We start from the raw sequence: 18,652 nt of genomic DNA on the forward strand, positions 1-18,652 counted from the left end.
CATGGTAGTGGATCTTTATCATTATCTTGAGAAAAAATAATATTATAAACTTGAACTTGGAACTCAACAAAAACAAGATCAAAACTATTCATATTTTAAAACAAAAGCATTTTAGATTTCATGTAAATCATGAGCGAAAGACTGATGTTGATCTAAGCTTGCTCCTTCCATATCTTGCTTGCCTAATCTATTGAATATTTGTCATTATCTATCTAACCATATTTTCCTTGATGGGATGTATCCTTCCTATATCAGGCTTTATCTAGCTATGTACACCTTGACAAATGTATATTTCCTACACAAGCAATATCCATCTATGCACTGAGCTTAATATTTTGGCAAGAGATATGTTGTTTGTTTGGATTGTTTTTCATTTGGTACTTTTTCTTGCCAATTTAATCCTTTACATTTACCATTTTATCTTTCTTCTTGAACTTTGATCTTTATCTTTTTGTTCATTTCTCATGATTTCTTAAAACCACCTAGATCTTGCATATCTTGGTGTGTTTAGAGTGGCATAGAATGGGTCACGATCTTGCCATTTTTTTGGTCATGTTTGTGGATTGTTCTTGTAGCAATACTTAGGTCATCACTTTCCTTGTTTATGTTGGAAAAACTTCTATCATGAGCTCTCATCCTTTGCGTGCTAGGCCATTCATTACCCTTTGTGTACTATGACTATCATATTTTAAGTCTATCTTCCTCACATATTCCGACAAGGTTTTGTGTTGCTTGGTAGGAGCAAGGGTACCCTTCTGTTTGTAGATTCCTAGTCCATGCAAGTGATGAAATTTCATCTTGGTTCCTTATACCTTGATGCATAACATACTTTCTATATTATTTAATAGGATTTCTCTTCACATCTGTTTAGCATAACCAAAGCACAATGTCATATCCATCCATTTCTTATATCTTATCTTGTCCTATCAATCTTGCACTTTTTCCTTTCCATTTCATTAACCATTTATATGTTTCACCTTACATTTGATCAATGGGTTGATTTCCATCTAGTTGCAAACACATGTCTCTTGCACACGCTTTTCTTTAACATCTATTTTCAAGAGCTCAACCCAAAATGTATTTTTCTAGCTAGTCTCTCGAGGGGGGCATCCATCCTTTTATCCTATCACTATGTCATATCATTAGTATCATTTTTATTTGAAACAATATTGTAAAAATGCATTACCTCAAAGAGGGGTAAAATGTAGGCATCTAAAAATTACTAATGCATTTTCATCTTGTCATGTCATCACCTTCTCACCAAACTTTTTAGATCCATATTAATTAAATAATTTTTTAATTATTTAATTATCTTTTTCTACCAATAATTAGTTTAATATTTTATTTAATTCATTTTATCATTTTTATTCTAATATTAATTAATTTCCCTCTCATAATTAAATAATTTTTAAATTTATTTAATTAGCTAACACTTCCCACTCAAAACCAAATAAATTCAAACTTATTTAATTTCCCATCTTAAATAAATAAAATTAATATTTTATTTATTTTCTCTATGCATCTTACTCTTACCTTATCCTTCCACCTCATCAATCTATGTGCATTATAGGTTCTCCCGTCTCTCATTTTTTCTCAACCATTGATCTTGTCATTTAATCTCCACCATTGATCAAATGCAATATGAGGCATATAAATACGACCTTCACACATTCATTTCTCTCTAGCTAGGATCATCATTATTAAAAGTACTTTTAGATGGTGGAACCTTTTGATTGATGTAATGGTACTGCCTGATTTTGATTGGATAAAGTCTTATCTCTAGCTAGTTTTGGATTCAACAAATTTTGTTCTAAGGATGCTTGCTTGATTTGGAATTGATTTCTCTGATGTTTGGACTCTAATTTTGATTACTGAGTTTGATACAGAGCCTGAAAGGGTACTCAAGAAGTTTGATGAAATTTTCTCAAAAGGTCTGATTTTCTCTCTGGTTTTCTGAGTTTTAATCATGCGCTAAGCCAGAGACCATATGCGCTAAGGTATGATCCAGATGCGCTACACAAAGTTCCTTATGCACTAAGATACCTATGTTATGCGCTAACTCAAAGTTTTGAAATTTTTTTTGACTGGGAAGATTATGCATCGATATGTCCTAAATGCGTGCTATAGTTTGGACTAAAAGTGCTAAGTTTTTCTCCTGATGCGCTAGACTAATGCTCTAAAGCACTAATATGGTATCCAAAAGCGCTAGTGAAATGTTTACCAGTATGACAATTGTTATGCGCTATTTTGACTGATAAAAGCGCTAAGATTTGCCTGGGATGCACTAGAGAATGTTCCAGATGTGCTAGGACGTTGCTCTTACGTGCTAAACTACCCTGATTTCTCTATTTCTGGCTTTTTTGGAATTTTTCAACACTTGTTTGTTTTTTATGGATGATTTTCTAAAAACATAACTTGAAAACACAACATGAAAGAGATAACCAATTTTGCCTATGCTAAATAGATAGTGTATGTTCTGCAAGGATGTGTTCAAATCCCCAATGTTTTCATAGGTTTGGATACAAAGAAGACAAATCAGATAGACTCTTTATTCAAGGATCATCAACAATACCATAGCTAGTCTTGATACTCAGTCAACTCAAACAGTTGTGTCACCTCCTAGGGGGTGCCCATTTTTTTGCCTTTTGCCAGAAATTAACCCAATGTGAATTGCTTCACAATTGGGTAGTTATCTTGGGAGATATATGGTGAGTAATCTTGGGGGTGGATTCTTCCCCACCCTTGCACTATGATATTGAAGATGTTTGGATACTGACTCGGCTCAAGGTTTCTATTTCTAAAGTTTTTAATCAGGCTTCATGTTCGGTCTTCAGTGATGAAATCTCTCAGGAGGTTTCCCAACCTTTAGAACAAAGGCTTTACGTATCGTAAAGATACTGGGGGAAGGCTAATCGCTGAGAAAAACTATTGAAGGGACTTTCATCAACCTCCACTTTTGATTATAGTGGGTTGGAACACTTGGCGATAAAGTCGTTTCCCACTTAGGTCATTCCCCTCTCACTGACCATTTAAATGGCACTCTAAGAGCAACTCGGGAGGGCATACCTGCTAAAGGAATTAAGTACTTGAAATGAAGAAAGATTAAGAGTGGTTTGGCTTTTTGGTCACCCAGTTAAGGGGAGAGCATATACCTTCCACTTTCGAGGCAAAGCACACAAGTTCTTTTTAACCTTTCAAAGAAGTGATTTGTTAACCTCTATTTGGAGATTTTCCTCCAACAAACACGGGGTTCTTTTTATCCTTTCATAGCAAAGTGTGCATTTTCAAAATAAACTTTGAATCAAACCTAGCCAACAAAGTAAATTGCAATTTGGTCAACAAAAATTCAAAGTCGATAGGGGAAGATCTTCCCTCTTTTCTTTGCCTACATTTGAAGATGAAGTTCTTTTACCTTTGCAAAATAAGATTGATCCTTTTAGGCACCAAAGGAAGGTGAAGTCCATTTTAAGCTTTGCAGAAAGTAAGTTTGTTTTGTTCTTTTTATAGCTTCCAAAATGAAGTGTTTTTCCTCTAATCTTACAAGAAAGAAAATATGAATTTGTTGTTCTTTTTATCTTGTAATAAAGAAAGATGAATTTTCTTTTAGGCACCAAAAGGAAGTCTGATGTTAATTTTATGTACTCCAAAATGAAATGTGAGGTTTATTTTAACTTTGCATAAAAAGGGAGAGTGAGTTCTTTTTAACCAACTTCTTATGAAAGAAAGTAGAAAAGAATTTTAAAGCTTCTAAACCAACTCCTTCCTCTGTACAAAAAAGATTAGAACCTACACACAGTCAGTGATCAAATGTTAGTGTGGGCTTACACAAGCCTAAAATAATCTTCATCGGTTACAATTTTTTTTGTTTTCCCTGCTAACTCTATGCGCTACATTGTTGCACCAATGAGCTACATAAATGCACAGATGCGCTACAGAACATACCCTATGTGCTAAGCTGATCCCTAGATGCGCTAGACTGATGCTCTAATGTGCTGTGATTTTACCGTTGCCAGCAGAAGTGTTATGTGCTAGTCTAACTACTCAATGGGCTAAACAGTGAGCAATATGCGCTAAAAAAAGGTTCTTATGCACTAAAGAAAGCCTCCAACATGTAAACTCATTTTTTCCACGTACCTGCAATATCACTCTTGCATTAAAAATGATGTTATTTATGGGGTTATGCCCCACGATGGGCACCAAAAATGTGTGCGGGAAAAGTGGTGCAATGAAATGTAAAATCTAGTTTCTAGACAAGTCCACACACCAATGGGACTCTTGGTGCAAGTAATGGAGCTATGTTGAATAGCTCAACTTCCCAAGGGATGTTCCATTGTTCTTCATCTCACAGGATCCCTCAAGTCAATGCCTTTGCTCTCAGATCACTGAGCAAAGTGACTTAGGAATGACAACTATGAGAATGAGGGATATTGATCAACTTAATATGAATCCATTCCTAGTTATGCATGATATTAAATCTAGTATGAATTAAACTAGCATGGATATGATGATAAGATAAAAGATTAGTAAAACCTATCCTAACATTATATACTAGTCTATTATGAGAGTGTTATGATGGAAATGCTTCTTTAAATACTTATTAAGATGATTTCTATTCAAAGAGAGGCTAAATGCTTGATTTAAAAATGATTATATTTAGATGCATGAAACTTGGATGCTTAGTAAAATGTCTATAAGTTTGATACTAAAGACTTGGATATCAAAATGATAGAAGGAGGGCTATATTTATAGGAAAAATAGGGCAATGAATGGTCAGGATTGGAAGATCTTATCAAGGGCCAGGATTGAAAGTTATCAATCCATGTTTACAATTCTCACCAATGAAATGGTGACAATTGTCAACAAGAGACTACTTGAGAGGAGATGTAAGAAGCATTAAATGCTTGAGAAGACATGATGGTTACCCTAGGAGGTAAGGGTTAAGGTTAGGTTAGGGTTATCCATTGGATAAAGCTTTTATCCAAAGGATAAACTCTTGTGCAAGGGTTTGAAGGATAACCATGGTCAAAGCAATGAATGCTTGATGAGACCCCTGGGTTAGATGAAGGTTGAGTTAGAGAGAAAGTCTTTAATCATGTAAGAAGGTTGAGTTAACCATTAATGGTTAGGAAGACTTTGGAGGTTAACTTGTTGAGGACATAAAGCCTTTAATGGTTTTCAAAGACTTTGGGGGTTTGAGAAGTGACTTCCCTTTTCTTAGGGATGTGATAATATTTAGGAGATGGATTAGGTTAATTTAGAAGTGATTAGAAGAATCTAGAAGGGGGTTTAGGGAGGCAAGTGAGAGATGTAGGAGAATGTAAGTGGATGGAGGGGAGTTTTAATTAAAATAAATTACTTTATTTCAACTAAAATAGATGCAACTTGCATAAATACAAGTGGGGGATTAAAATAAATAAATTAGATTTATTTACTTGCAATGAACAATTTAATTAAATGTAAATTTAATTAAAAGGGGAGAAAGGGGAATTAATTAAATAAAGTGATTTATTTAATTAAAGGATATGAAAGACTTAGGTGAACTTAATTAAATAAATTGAGTAATTCATTTAATTAAAAGATGGATGTGAATGAATTTAATTAAATAGGGGAATGAGGTTAAAATGAATATTAAATATTCAATTAGGAAAGTGGTCATTTTTATACATCTACAATTATATTTTTAGCATATGTTGTAATATTTTACCTATTATGGATGAATATCAATGAGTTTAGAGAGTGATTATTAAGTAAAAATATTTACAAAGCACCATAACTTTGCTATTAATTATTGTTAGTTTCTTGTAATGGTTGGATACTACACTATTACCCAATAAGGCATTGGTTAGTGAAGATCTTGACCTTCTGCACTTATTTTTTAAAAAGACCAAAATAATTCACCAATAGTTATAAGAATAGGAATAGGTTAATGTATTATTGTTTATGATTTAATATTACAAACCGTTGATAAATCCTAAGTGAAACAAAATATTACATTTTTTGTAATCATTTATAGATTATTTACACTTTATGAATGTCTATATGATATTAAAAGAAACTACCTCAAGTGATTATTATATAATTGTCATCAATAGATACATGTGGAAATTATTTGAAGCAAATATAAAGAGTTTTATTAGAGCTAGTCAAGCTTAGCTTAGCGACAATTATTAGGATCAAGTTTAAATATGGATATAGTTGTTGTGGGCTATTTTAGTTGTTCAATTTATTTGATTTGAATGATTATTAAGGAATACCTCTAGAAAAATCCTCTCAAGACCTGCATTTGAGATGAGCTTGAGGAGTATGAGAGTTTACCCACTCTCATAGTCACTATTTTACCTTCCTAAATATATAGATGAGCCTCTCTTTACCTTCATTATGAAAAATCCCTAGATTTGTAGGTGAAAAATCTCTAGAACTTTGGAACTACTATCTTAGGACTTGTGATGGTGAAAAATGGGTTCGGGTAGTTTAGGATCTAATCCCACTTTCCTCCATACATTGGAATACGAAAGAGCCTAAGGCAGTGATTCACTTTGACTACTTCTTGTGATAGAGAGTTAAGGAATACTTTTAAGGTTCCTATTCCTTTGATTTTAAAGTGAAATGAGCCAAATGTAGGATGCAAACAAACTAAGCTAATGAAACTATGAGAATAATTAAGATAACAAGTAACAAACAGATACAGAACTGAAACTGAGATACAGAGTACAAGACTAAAAAGGAAATTCTGATATGCACATGTCACAGAAATCTGGGCCTGATTAAGTCGGACCAGGGCATTGGATGCCTTCGTCCTTATTATTGTATTGAGCTAAGAATATGAAGCCTGCAAATTGAGATCCCCATAGACAAAACTACCCAAAATTGCCAAAATATGCAAAGGACTAGGGCACTGGGTGCCCCAGTCCCAAGGATCTGGGGCCCTCCTCTAAATCTAGACCTGTACCTACAAATCCTAGCTTCTCGAAAGTTTGCAGCTCTGTCAGAATTTTGTACCTGCACCTGCAACTTGAAGATTGGTATATGGGTGGCTATATAGGGTTTTGCCTTAGTCAAAACCCTTGTTTTGGTGATTTCCACCTCCACAAATAGCCAATAAAAGTATTGAAAATTGTGTGTGCCCTAGAATCTCACGTGTTTGTAAGATTCCTATGAGCTAGAATGCAAACTAGAGTTCTACCCTATGTTTGGAGTAGAAACCCTAAATGAATATAATGTAAATGGTTCAAATCACAAATGCACTATGGATTTATAACAATAATGTAAATCTGAAAATGAATGATATGTAGATTTGAAGACTTACATAGAGATATGAAAATAACATGAAATCATACCAAACCCCAAGGGAGAGGTACACGCCAATCAACAGTCATTGATCTCCTTATTCTTCAATATCTCTTAAGCTTCCATAATTAATGAAGAAAGTTGTTGAAGACTTGATGAATGATGAATTTGTTGATTGAAGACTCCACATAAACCTTTGTTTTCACTTCATAAGAGGTCTCCTTCAAATTACTTAATAGATGGATCGTTCAAATGGGTAAAGAAAAGGTTATATATATGAAACCCTAACTTTATTGTTGATCATAGGTCGACCTAGAATTGATATAATTTTGCACAAAGTGGGATTTAAACATTAGAATAATGCCAAAACATGATCCCAAAATTCGGGGAGAAAAAGTCTAGACCAAGGCAAATCACCATGGTTCAACTGACTTTTTTCCAAGTTTTTTAGGGATGTAAGGTATCGTGATTACAAAGTTAACCCTAGCTTGGTGTGACAATCCAAGGTGTTTAGGTATGCGAAATCGAGCCTTGAAGGTCGAAATACGACTTTATTAGGGTTTATTAAATTAATTAATTAAAGACGATGAAATAAAAAGGGGCACACTTAGGGTTAAGGGCCCAATTTTATAATCTGTGGAATGATGAGAGATGATTTTAGATTTAATTAGATTTATAATTAAGTGATTAAAATAATTTAAAATGCAAAATGAAACACACTAGGGCGGGTGCTAACCTAAGCGTGAAATTGTACAACCCTAATTAAGGGTGTACAATTTAGGACGCTATAGGACCTAATAGGGAGTTAATTGTGGACTTAGATAAAGTCAAGAATGTTTTTTTAGTTAACTAATATTCTCATTCAAATATGTTTCCAAAATAGAGGATATGACCAAATGGAGCACCTAAGTTGGTGATGGTAGTTTCTATTTTATTGTTAATTGACTTAGCTTAGTTTTGAGCATTATGTTTTGTACATGAATTTGGATGCCTAATTTAGCTAATGGTTTCTATAATATGATTTTAGAAACCATTGATGGTTTGTGGTTTTTTGTTCTCCCATCTATTGAGTGCTTGGATTAGAGGTAATTTGATATGTTAGTGCAAGTAATATTTTGTTGCTAGACTATCTTTGGACTTTTATGTTGGAGTGATTTCATATTAAGGCTTGAGCCTAATTGTATTGTAATTAAGTTTATTGATGATATATTGGTTCAATGTTTGGAGGTTGGATTTTTCTTTAAAAAGTTTTCATTGTAAACATTGTGTCATATATCGTGAATGCATGTTTATATTATTTTTAGTCTTAGAAACTAAATAATTTTCTTTATTATGATACTCTCATCATAGTTTAATAGTGATTTTTAAAGATCTAGCTTCTATTTCATTTGGTATTAGATCTTCTCTAGCTATTGATATCTTAGGTTAAGTTGGGATTTTTTTATCATATTAATATTAGTTCAAATGCTTGATCTATGCATATAAGAGAATTTGTTTATAGTAAAAATAGCAAGTGCATATTGAGGGGAGATGAAAAAGTTTAGTGACACATTTTTTAATCTTTGGAAGCTTAAGATGGATGACTTGTTGATAGAATAAGATTTAAGGATGCAATCTTTCAAAATACAATTATGTTAATATAATACGATATATGACACATGCTATTTATGTTAGTGTAATAAGTTTATGTACCTAACTAATTCCTTAGTGGGGACCTTTTTACATGTTAGCTTAGTTCCTAGGAGTCTTTCTATAAGTCTTAGTTGTCAATGTGATCTTATCTCATTTACTTCTTGTGTCCTTACGCATTTACTATTTTTTTAAAGTTGTTGTCTCATGTTATAGGATTAAGGCACATGTCAACATCTTGTTTAATTTTGTCATTTACCTTCCCTATATAAGCAAGGCTAATGTACACTTTGTAACACATCTCATAGGTCTTAATATCAAGCAAGATCATTTCTTGCATATTCTCTTGTGGAATATTTAGCTCCAACAAGATAGAAAATTAAGGTGCCTCATTCAAATCTATTTAGAAAATTCAATGCCCCTAATTTTTAGGGGAACTCACCATGTATTTCTTGTGGAAAAATTTAGAGAAAAAAATACCAAAATAAATTAATGTTGAATGGGTGGTGGGCACTTTCCATGTAGACACTTGAATATGGTCAATGATATGATTGTATAGCTAAAGTATATTAATATTGTGAGGGGTAATGAAGATAAACGAATCACATTTTCATGTTCTTTTTTAGACTCCTGGGCAACCTACTTATAGCCATTAGAGGTACCTATACTAAGATCACAATTTAAGGGTGGCGATGCCCTTATTTTAAAGGACATGAGATGAAAAATACAAAATACCATTAAAATATACCTTGGTTGTTCATGGTAGATTGAAGGAGAAAGGGAAGAAAGACAAGAAACAAGATAAAGGGAGAATTAGGTCAAGAGGGATATCTATGTCTCTTGGTAAATCCAAGATGAAATGTTAGAACTTGTGGTAAGAAATGCCACATTCAAAACAATTACAAAGAAAAGAAAAAGAAAGAAAGATGGATTAGATGATGACATATTCTATTACTTCTCAATGCAAATATTTTAAGGAAAATCAAATCAACATTGTATCTTAATATTAAGAACACGAAAAATGTAATTTTTCAGGCTATATAACACAAAATTATATTTTTGGGGCTATTAAGGTTAATTTTGGCCCCAAAAATATCAAAATGGGTCATGAATAAATTAATTTGGTTATGATGACATGGAGCTCTCTAAGACCTTTTTTAAAAATATAATATTAATTGGATTCCTATATTAGAAGCTACTTCAAAAGTTAGGACCCCATATCAGAAATGTAAGGGCATCTATGATATATAAGAGAGCTATGAGAGGGAGTTACACTTGTTGACCAACTCATGATACATTTTATGACACACCATGAAGCTTATTTGAATGGATATAATGGAGTAAAAATGAAGCACCCAATTTGGTGAGTGGATTATGATGAGCTTATGATAAGTGTAAAGAATACATTATTCTTACCTTGTGGATTCATCTTGGGATTTGGATGTTGGTTTTTGACCAAGGATTTAGGTGCCAAATTTTGGGTGGTTTTATCTCATGTTTTCCTAATTATAATTCGAGGGTTAAATTAATTGCTTCTCCTATTTATTGAGTGTGTGAGATGGATATTTTAGTGAGTTTGGTAGGCTTCCATGATTATTATATATATCCCTTGTTGGTGGTACACTTGTAACTTGGATTAGAATCTACAAATGCATTATAGCCATTGATTACTAAATAATACATTGAGTTACTTTGGAGTGTGACGTTTTTCCCTCAAAAGGGTTTTCTACACATAAATCATAGTGTATCAATATATAACTTATTTTTATTTCCTTGTAACTTTATGATCAACTTAATTTTTGGCACATATTCCCTTGCATAGATTAGTGTAGGAATAATATTACACACCTCCACCACCTTTCATTTTCTATTAAAGCTTGATTAAAATGGGTCCTAGGTGTCAAGGACACGGTTTTTTATCTAGTCTTATTTTGAATGGGAGCTTGTGCAAAATGATAACTTGTTGTAGGAAAGTAGCAAGTACATCAAGGATAGATATGGAGAGGTTAATTGACATTAAATTAAAGTTCTAAAATCTAAAGATGGAGGATATTCTTATAGAGAAAGATCTATGTGATGTAGTATCTAGCTCCACACTAATTGAAATATCATGGGTCAATTGGGATTTATTGGATATAATGGTGAAGGGCTCTATTAGGCTCTAGTTTATAGATTAGTTTTGTTGAATGTACATAAATAACCCACTTCAAAAGCTCTCTGGAAGAAACTAGGAGACCTATACCAAGATAAATCCATATTTACCATACTTTTCTCAAGAAAAATGTTATATACCTTGAGAATGGACAATGATGATTTTATGGCCGAGCATTTAAATGCATTAAATATGATTCCATAGCTCCCAGTGATGTAAAATTATGGATCCATTGTGATCTCCCCCACCCTCTTTTGTTTAGACAAAACTATTTCACCATTTGTACCATAGAAATTTAATAGAACCAAATTCCCTTAACCATGCCAAACCCTAAATTTAAAAGCCCTTTTCATTATCCTCCCAATCAAATCTAAGACATTTTCATCCTTTTCCTTTTATTTTATTCTTTATTTATGATCCTTTTCATTTCCCTTTGTCTCCATCAAAATAACACACCAGTGATTTCCTTATTGCCCCCCCTAAGGCTTCATCTTGTGACCACCGTGTATATTGCATACACTACATTCACCTTGTCACTAAGTTTGCACGCACCCATTATGATTTTATGGAGATTGTATCACACCAAATAAGGTTATTACTAAGATAATATTTATCCTCTACAATGCATCCCTTCTCCCCACAGTTAGTTCAAGGTTTTTCATTATTTGGAGGACACACATGTATTTGATAACGAAGATAGGCATCAAATATCAAAGAGGGTCCACTCATGTAATTTTCAAGAGCCCCACAGACAAAAAATTAATTACTATGGCCTCTAACTCTATAGTTGTGTCCTCTTAAGTTCTATAATTATTTCCATCAACTTTGCTACAACACCAAAATTCCAAAAATACTCATATCTAACCTATATTTTCACCAAAGAAATCACTTTAGCCTTTCCAATCTATTTCCAAAGTAAAAATATTCATTTTCTACATGCTTAAGATTCATTTTCGTGTTTCTTTTTTGTAGCTTCTCAACTTGTAATTTTCATTTCATAACTCTTATACTTTCTATTTTAGATCACATAAACATACATTAATTTAGTTAATAGATAGTACATAGAAGGGTAGAATCTCTTAGGTATATTCCCCACTTAGGAAGTTACCAAAATAACATTTTATTTGACATGCTAGCTCATATATTTTAATACATACACCAAAGTGGGTGTAGAATGCAAGAGATACCCATACATGCATTATAATCCTAGTCCTTCATTTTCCACCACTTTGTATGGATGACATAAATGCATGGTCTTAACATTCAATTTAACTTATTTGACACACTAGCTAACCCTAATATTGAATCCATCATTCATATATGCTTAATCCATCACTATAGAATAATATTAGCTTAATTTTGGAGGGTTTTGACTCCCTCTACCAATCCATACCCATGGTCATGTCCCTTGGCTAGGACCATGTCTACAATCTAGTTCTCTCAATTTAAATTTAAAACCTCTCACTTCTCGAGCTAAATTTGTAGGAATATGATTGTTACCCACCAACTTCTAGTTGTGTGTCTAGGACTTGTATTCAAAGACATCATCCTAAGCCATTTTAATTTTTAACTCATAATCAAGTATCCAAATAAAAAGTTAATAGAAAACTTAGTCTTGGTTTCAATTGTATCAACATTTACATTATATGTTTAGTTCATTTTCAATCGTGCTACATTGGTCAAAGGGCTTGATTGCTACATTAGTCTTCCCTTTGTTTAGAATAAGGCCCCAAATATGCTTTCCACCAACAATATTTTCTCAAACACATGTATTGACAAAGAAAAATATAATTTAAAAGTCAACATGAGTATATGATTAATTTACAAGAAAGTAAAATGTCCCAAGATCAAATTATGGGCACAACTAGACAAAGTTCAAAGGATCTTCATCATAGGATCTTGATCACTACTCCAATACTAGATTCCAATTTTTTATTTTTGTAAAAAAATAAAATAATAATAATTAAAAAAAACTCAATAAACCAATCAAACTCTATTTTTTTTTTTTGATGAATATGCCTTCTCTATTAAGTATAAATATTAAAGTACATATTCACAAAAAAAGGTCGAGGGAGGTTTTTCCACAAATTCATTTTTGCTACCTAATATAGGCGCACGAGAATCTATTTGGCTAAAATCCAAGGACTAAGGGGTATCCATTTGGCCAAACTCACCTGAAGCATGATCCATGCCTTTAATATTAAAGCCTTGCACTCAACAAGACTTGATCCCTTATAGACTCATAAATAACCTTTCAATTCTATTGCATTTTAATTATTTCATTTTTCAATTTACCTTGTTTTCTTGAATCTTTATTATTTCAATTTCAACCCCACTAAATTCTAAATTTAATTTAATTTAATTTAATTAAAATAAAGCACTAAATAAATAAAAATAGGAGAACTTGTATGATTCTCTTAACTTTACCAAAAATATATTAAAAGTGTGATAGTAACATCAAAGAAAGTTGTTATAAAGCCACCTAAACTAATGTTAAAAGATAAGAGCAAAGTGCGAGCTAATACGACTAAATGCTAAAATTACTTGTATAGTTCATAGGTTATGCTCAAATTGAACCCAGCAATCGTCTTTGTGACACATGAATTTATTTGGTTGGGAGGGTTATTTGACCTTTGAATTACTTCATCTCCTTCAGCCGGTGGTCATCCAAGCGAACTATTAGGCTTTTAAAAGGGGCTTAGGCTAAAGCCGCCCTTAACATATACCTCTGTTGTACACTTGTGCCGGGCGGACAACATATACACATTATATATACACAAACCCACGGAAAGGATTCGCTTGTGTCTGTCTGTTTGCTCTCTTCTGATATCTGTGGAGTCGCGGAGAGTAGTGGGTTTTTTGCATTTGGGGGTAAAATGGGTATATGGGCAACATTCATGGAAGCCATTCCTGCATACACAGGACTAACCCCTGTAACATTTTTCACTCTGATGGCTGTGTTAGTGGCGGTCTATCACCTTGTAAGTGGCATGTTTGCAGCGCCTGAGCCCCATGGAAACAGGGACTTTGTGCCTATGGAGCCTATCCCTGAGCCGGTTCAGCTTGGTGAAGTCACAGAGGAGGAATTGAAGGCCTATGACGGGACAGATCCCAAGAAGCCCTTGCTCATGGCAATCAAGGGGCAGATCTACGATGTCTCTCACTCCAGGTATGTGGTCTTCTCTAACTATAATTTTTTTCTGTAATTATGCTTGTCTATTGTTTGACCTCTTTGATTTTGGGCATCTTTTTGTTGTTCCCCCTAATTTGGAGTATTTACTGTTTTTGCTATTTGCCCCTATTGTTTTTTATTTGGTTTTCGGGTGTTTTGATGCCGATTATAGTTTCTTGGTCGTTGCCTTGATAGTATGCAATTGTTTGATTGCATGTCTTATCAATTCGCATCTGGGTTTTGTCTTTCTTTCTTGGTTTCCATTTCTTTTTTCATCTTCATAATATTTTTGCACGATTACTGTAATTGAGACGGTTATCTTGTGTCTTGTAGTGTTTGCATTTGGAGCACCTCTCCGAGTTTGGTTTGTTTTCATTACAGAACATATACGTTTATTGAAATTATGTAGAATCGTTTCGTTTCAATTCTGAAATAATCAGAAGTTACTGTGTGGGGATTTTGGGGTTTATAGTTGTGGGGTTTCTTCTACAGTAAGAAGTTGTTTCCTTATGTTAGATGCATGTGTTGTGCAGGTATATTCTCTGTCTTGGTTCCCTGCTATTTCAAGAAACATGGTATTACTCAGAGCGATGTATGATCGCTTAAAGAGTAAGGGTTTACTGCATAGATTTACATTGGAATTGAAAATTACTGCGAGGAACGGGTTCTCTAGTCAAATGAGACGGGTTTCCTTTTCATTTATAATACCCTATCTTGTCTGCTTTGTGCAGTGGTGCTCTTACTTATCTTGTGGTCACTACATAGATGCAGTTCATTCTATTATCTAACGATAGTAATTTTAAGGCCTCGCGTATGAAGTCCACCCTATGGATTTTTGTGTTTTCTTATCAGGTTGTTGTGATCGTGTTATCTTTATCTATCTGTTGTGTTGTATGACAAATAAATGTGAATATGCTTCTTACAATTTATATCACTTTGTCCACGGCTTTGTTTTAGGACTGAGATTAATCAGTAGTTACAGTTTTAAGTGTGTGCATTCATAGCTTTGTTTCAGGCCCTAGTAGTCAATAGGATTCTTAGTTTAAGAATGTATGGTTATCACGTTCAAGCATAATGGGTGGTGGAACTGAAAAATGCGGGGCAAGGGTATTGATACATCGGTAGTTGATTTTGATGGGCATCTGCAGTCTGTAGGTTTCTTAATCGTGCATATGTACCAATCAATTGTGGGGTTTCTTGTACAGTAAGAAGAGGTTTCTTTACATTAGATGCATGTATTGTGTAGGTATATTTTGTCTTGGTTGCCTGCTATTTTAAGAAACATAGTATTACCCGTAGCGATGCATGATTGCTTAAAGAATAAGACTGCATAGACTAATGTCAACCATAATGACCATCGGAATTGAAAATTACAGCGATAGTCCTGGTGCTTAAACAGATTCTCTAGTCAAATGAGACGAGTTTTCATTCCATTTGGTGCATGTATTGTGGAACTATACTTTATCCTGTCTGCCTTGTGCTCCAGGAAGCAAGGTGGTGGTGGGCGGTCTTACTTATCTTGTGATCACTACACAGATTCGGGTAGGTCATAAGACTAGGCTTGATGCAGTTCATTCTATTATCTAGCGAGGGTAGCTTTAAGGCCTCGCCTATGAAGTCCACCATATGGATTTTTGTGTTTTCTTGTCAGGTTGGTGTGATCGTGTTTTCTTTATCCATCAGATGTTTTTGCTTTTAGGGATATGTTCCTTTCTATATGCCATCTTTATATGTAAATGAGTTTGGTTTTATTGTATGACAAATGCATGTGAATTTGCTTCATATAATTAATATCACTTATGCATACAAGTACAGTGAGTTGTCCATGGCTCTGTTTTAGGACTGAGACTCATCGAGAGTTGCAGTGTAGGGATGTGGATTAATAGCGCTTTGTTCAGGCCTAGTAGTCAGTAGGATTCTTATGTGAGAATGTGTAGCTATCACCTTAAAAAGTGTAATGGGCGGTGGGACTAAAAATAACGGGGCAGGGGTATTGATACATTGGTAGTTGTTTTTGATGGGCGTTTGCAGTCTGTAGGTGTCTTAATTGTGTAGATATACAAATCAATTGTTTTGTGAATTGTGTTTGCAGAATATTAGTTTGTAATTGGTAATTCTATTGCAGATATGTAAGATGTGTAGGATTTGGCTGCAGCTTTGAAAACAGATTTAGGTTTTGTTTTGATAAATGGTTATATCGTCGAAGGGTAAACGGATTAGGGTCAACCACAATCTATAGCAGGATTATGGCAAGTTGTGGATATAGAGTTTATTTAATTCGTTGTAATGGCCTGGTATGCTAGCTTTATACTTGGGATAGAATTTGGGCTCATGTAGATGCTGTAATGTATTTGCTTAGCTGGGAATAGCTTTTATTTTGTACTGAGATTGGCCATATCCTAACTGCTGGCTATAAGATATATTAGAAACATTTTATGATTATCTTCTTGTATTTTCTGAATTAAATTGTGGAATGAAAACAATCTGTAGGTTTTTGTATGTGTGATATTCTAGCTTCATATTTATGAGTACCAATGAGTAGAATAGACTTTATGAATTCAATTTCTTTTACAGCAGGAATTCAACAAAACATTGTCAGCGCTGGTCGTTGCTTTGCATTTTGATTTCTTAGATTGGCAGATGATAACTTGTACCTGGATGTGCACATAGAAATTGATAAAATTATGGTCTAATGCATGTTTTGTGTTTTAGAATGTTTTATGGCCCAGGTGGTCCATATGCCTTGTTCGCTGGAAAAGATGCTAGCCGAGCCTTGGCAAAGATGTCCTTTGAGGAGAAAGATTTGACTGGGGACCTTGAAGGCTTGGGTCCTTTCGAACTAGATGCTCTTCAGGACTGGGAGTACAAATTTATGGGAAAGTATGTTAAAGTTGGGCAGATCAAGAAACCTGCTGTTAAAGAAGTGGAAGTTACTGGATCTGATAATGGACCTGAAGCAGAGCATAGCACTAGGGAAGTGCAAATCAATGAGGAATCATCTGTTAAGGAAGTTGCTGAAGGGACGACAAATGATGAATTGAAGGTAGCAAATGGTACATTGGAGGCTGAAGAGGCTGCAGAACCCAAGGAAAATGGAGTAGAACCAAAAGAGGATATTGATGTTACAAAAGATCCAGTGGAAATAAGTGAAGCTTCAGAAGATGCACTAGATGGGAAGAAAAACAAGGAGATTGTACATGAAGCTAACCATACAGCTGCAGTTGCTTAGGAGTAGATAAGCCATACGTTACTCATTATAAAGCATCTGATCCTAATCATTTTGAATGTTATAAAAGTTTTGTGCATATTGGTAGTATGTTATCGTTGTTTCCCTAGGGGGCAACAAACAACAAACAAAGTATCATGTTAATTTTGTTTTTATGCGTTGGACTCTCTAGTGTTCATAAAGGAATATCCTTCGTTACATATGGGAGTTTTCCTCGATTCAACTTTTTAATGAGAATATACAGTACGAAATGATATATAGCTATTGTTTCAGAAATGTCCTGTTAATAAAAAAATAAAAGTTAGAATTGAATTTGATGTGGTGGAAGCTTGTGCTTTGATGTATATCGTTGGCATTTAATATGATGTTGAACTTATGCGATTGAATAATTTAACTTATCTATTTGGGTTGGATTTGGTTGAAGAAAAAGAAGTTGTTACAGCCTCAAGCTTGGCTTTGTAATTCTTCTGTAACTAGTCGAGTCGAATGAATTTTTGAGATTAGGTAGATGATGTAGCCTTGTGCATGTGGATTGCTTTGTACCTCTGCAGTAGAGCATTTTATTAAACACGTTGTTCATGGATAGAGTTACGATGTCGAGGATCTATGATTGAGATATTAGTGTTTAAAGAATGGGAACTGCCATTGCTTATTTAAGAATACAGGATTGAAATGTCTTGTATTAGTTGGATTCACATTCCTTGGAAGAAGTGTTCGATTAGAGTAACAGAGGGCAATGTCTTGTATTATGAGCAAGGATTGGGCATTGGATAAGGACATGTTACAATGAAAAGCTTGGATGAGCGTAGTTTGGGAACTAACATTTGAAGTAATTAGTTGGATTCACATTCCTTGGACGTGTTCAATTAGAGTAACAGAGGGCAATGTCTTGTATTAGGAGCAAGGATTGGGCATTGGATAAGGACATGTTACAATGAAAAGCTTGGATGAGCGTGGTTTGGGAACTAACATTTAGAGTGATCAGTTGGATTCAAATTCCAACTGAAGTTATCAGTTGGACTCAAATTCCTTGGAAGTGTTCAATTAGAGTAATAGAGGGAAGTAAATTATTGTAGCGGTGTCTTGCATTAGGAGCGAGTATTGGGCATTGGATAAGGACATGTTACAACGAAAAGCTTGGATGAGCGTAGTTTGGGAACAACATTTGAAGTAATCACTTGGATTA

General features: G+C 34.1%; 1 protein-coding gene across 1 annotated transcript; it reads left to right on the forward strand.

Moving 5' to 3' along the window:
• Positions 1-13,673: 13,673 nt before the first annotated feature.
• On the forward strand, positions 13,674-17,783 carry LOC131050516 (membrane steroid-binding protein 1). Its single transcript, XM_057984717.2, has 2 exons — positions 13,674-14,237; positions 16,953-17,783. Exons 1-2 carry the CDS (start codon positions 13,945-13,947, stop codon positions 17,467-17,469), a joined length of 810 nt encoding a protein of 269 aa, XP_057840700.2. The 5' UTR covers positions 13,674-13,944; the 3' UTR covers positions 17,470-17,783.
• Positions 17,784-18,652: the final 869 nt, after the last annotated feature.

Source organism: Cryptomeria japonica, chromosome 10 (assembly GCF_030272615.1).
Source record: "Cryptomeria japonica chromosome 10, Sugi_1.0, whole genome shotgun sequence".
In the NCBI taxonomy this organism is placed as follows: domain Eukaryota; kingdom Viridiplantae; phylum Streptophyta; class Pinopsida; order Cupressales; family Cupressaceae; genus Cryptomeria; species Cryptomeria japonica.

What these genes read in the sequence shown, in the direction of transcription:
- LOC131050516 (XM_057984717.2), top strand. Translation starts at nt 13,945, where the DNA reads ATGGGTATATGGGCAACATTCATGGAAGCCATTCCTGCATACACAGGA. An exon ending in TACGATGTCTCTCACTCCAG is followed by an intron (nt 14,238 to 16,952) that starts GTATGTGGTCTT and finishes TTTGTGTTTTAG; the next exon opens with AATGTTTTATGGCCCAGGTG.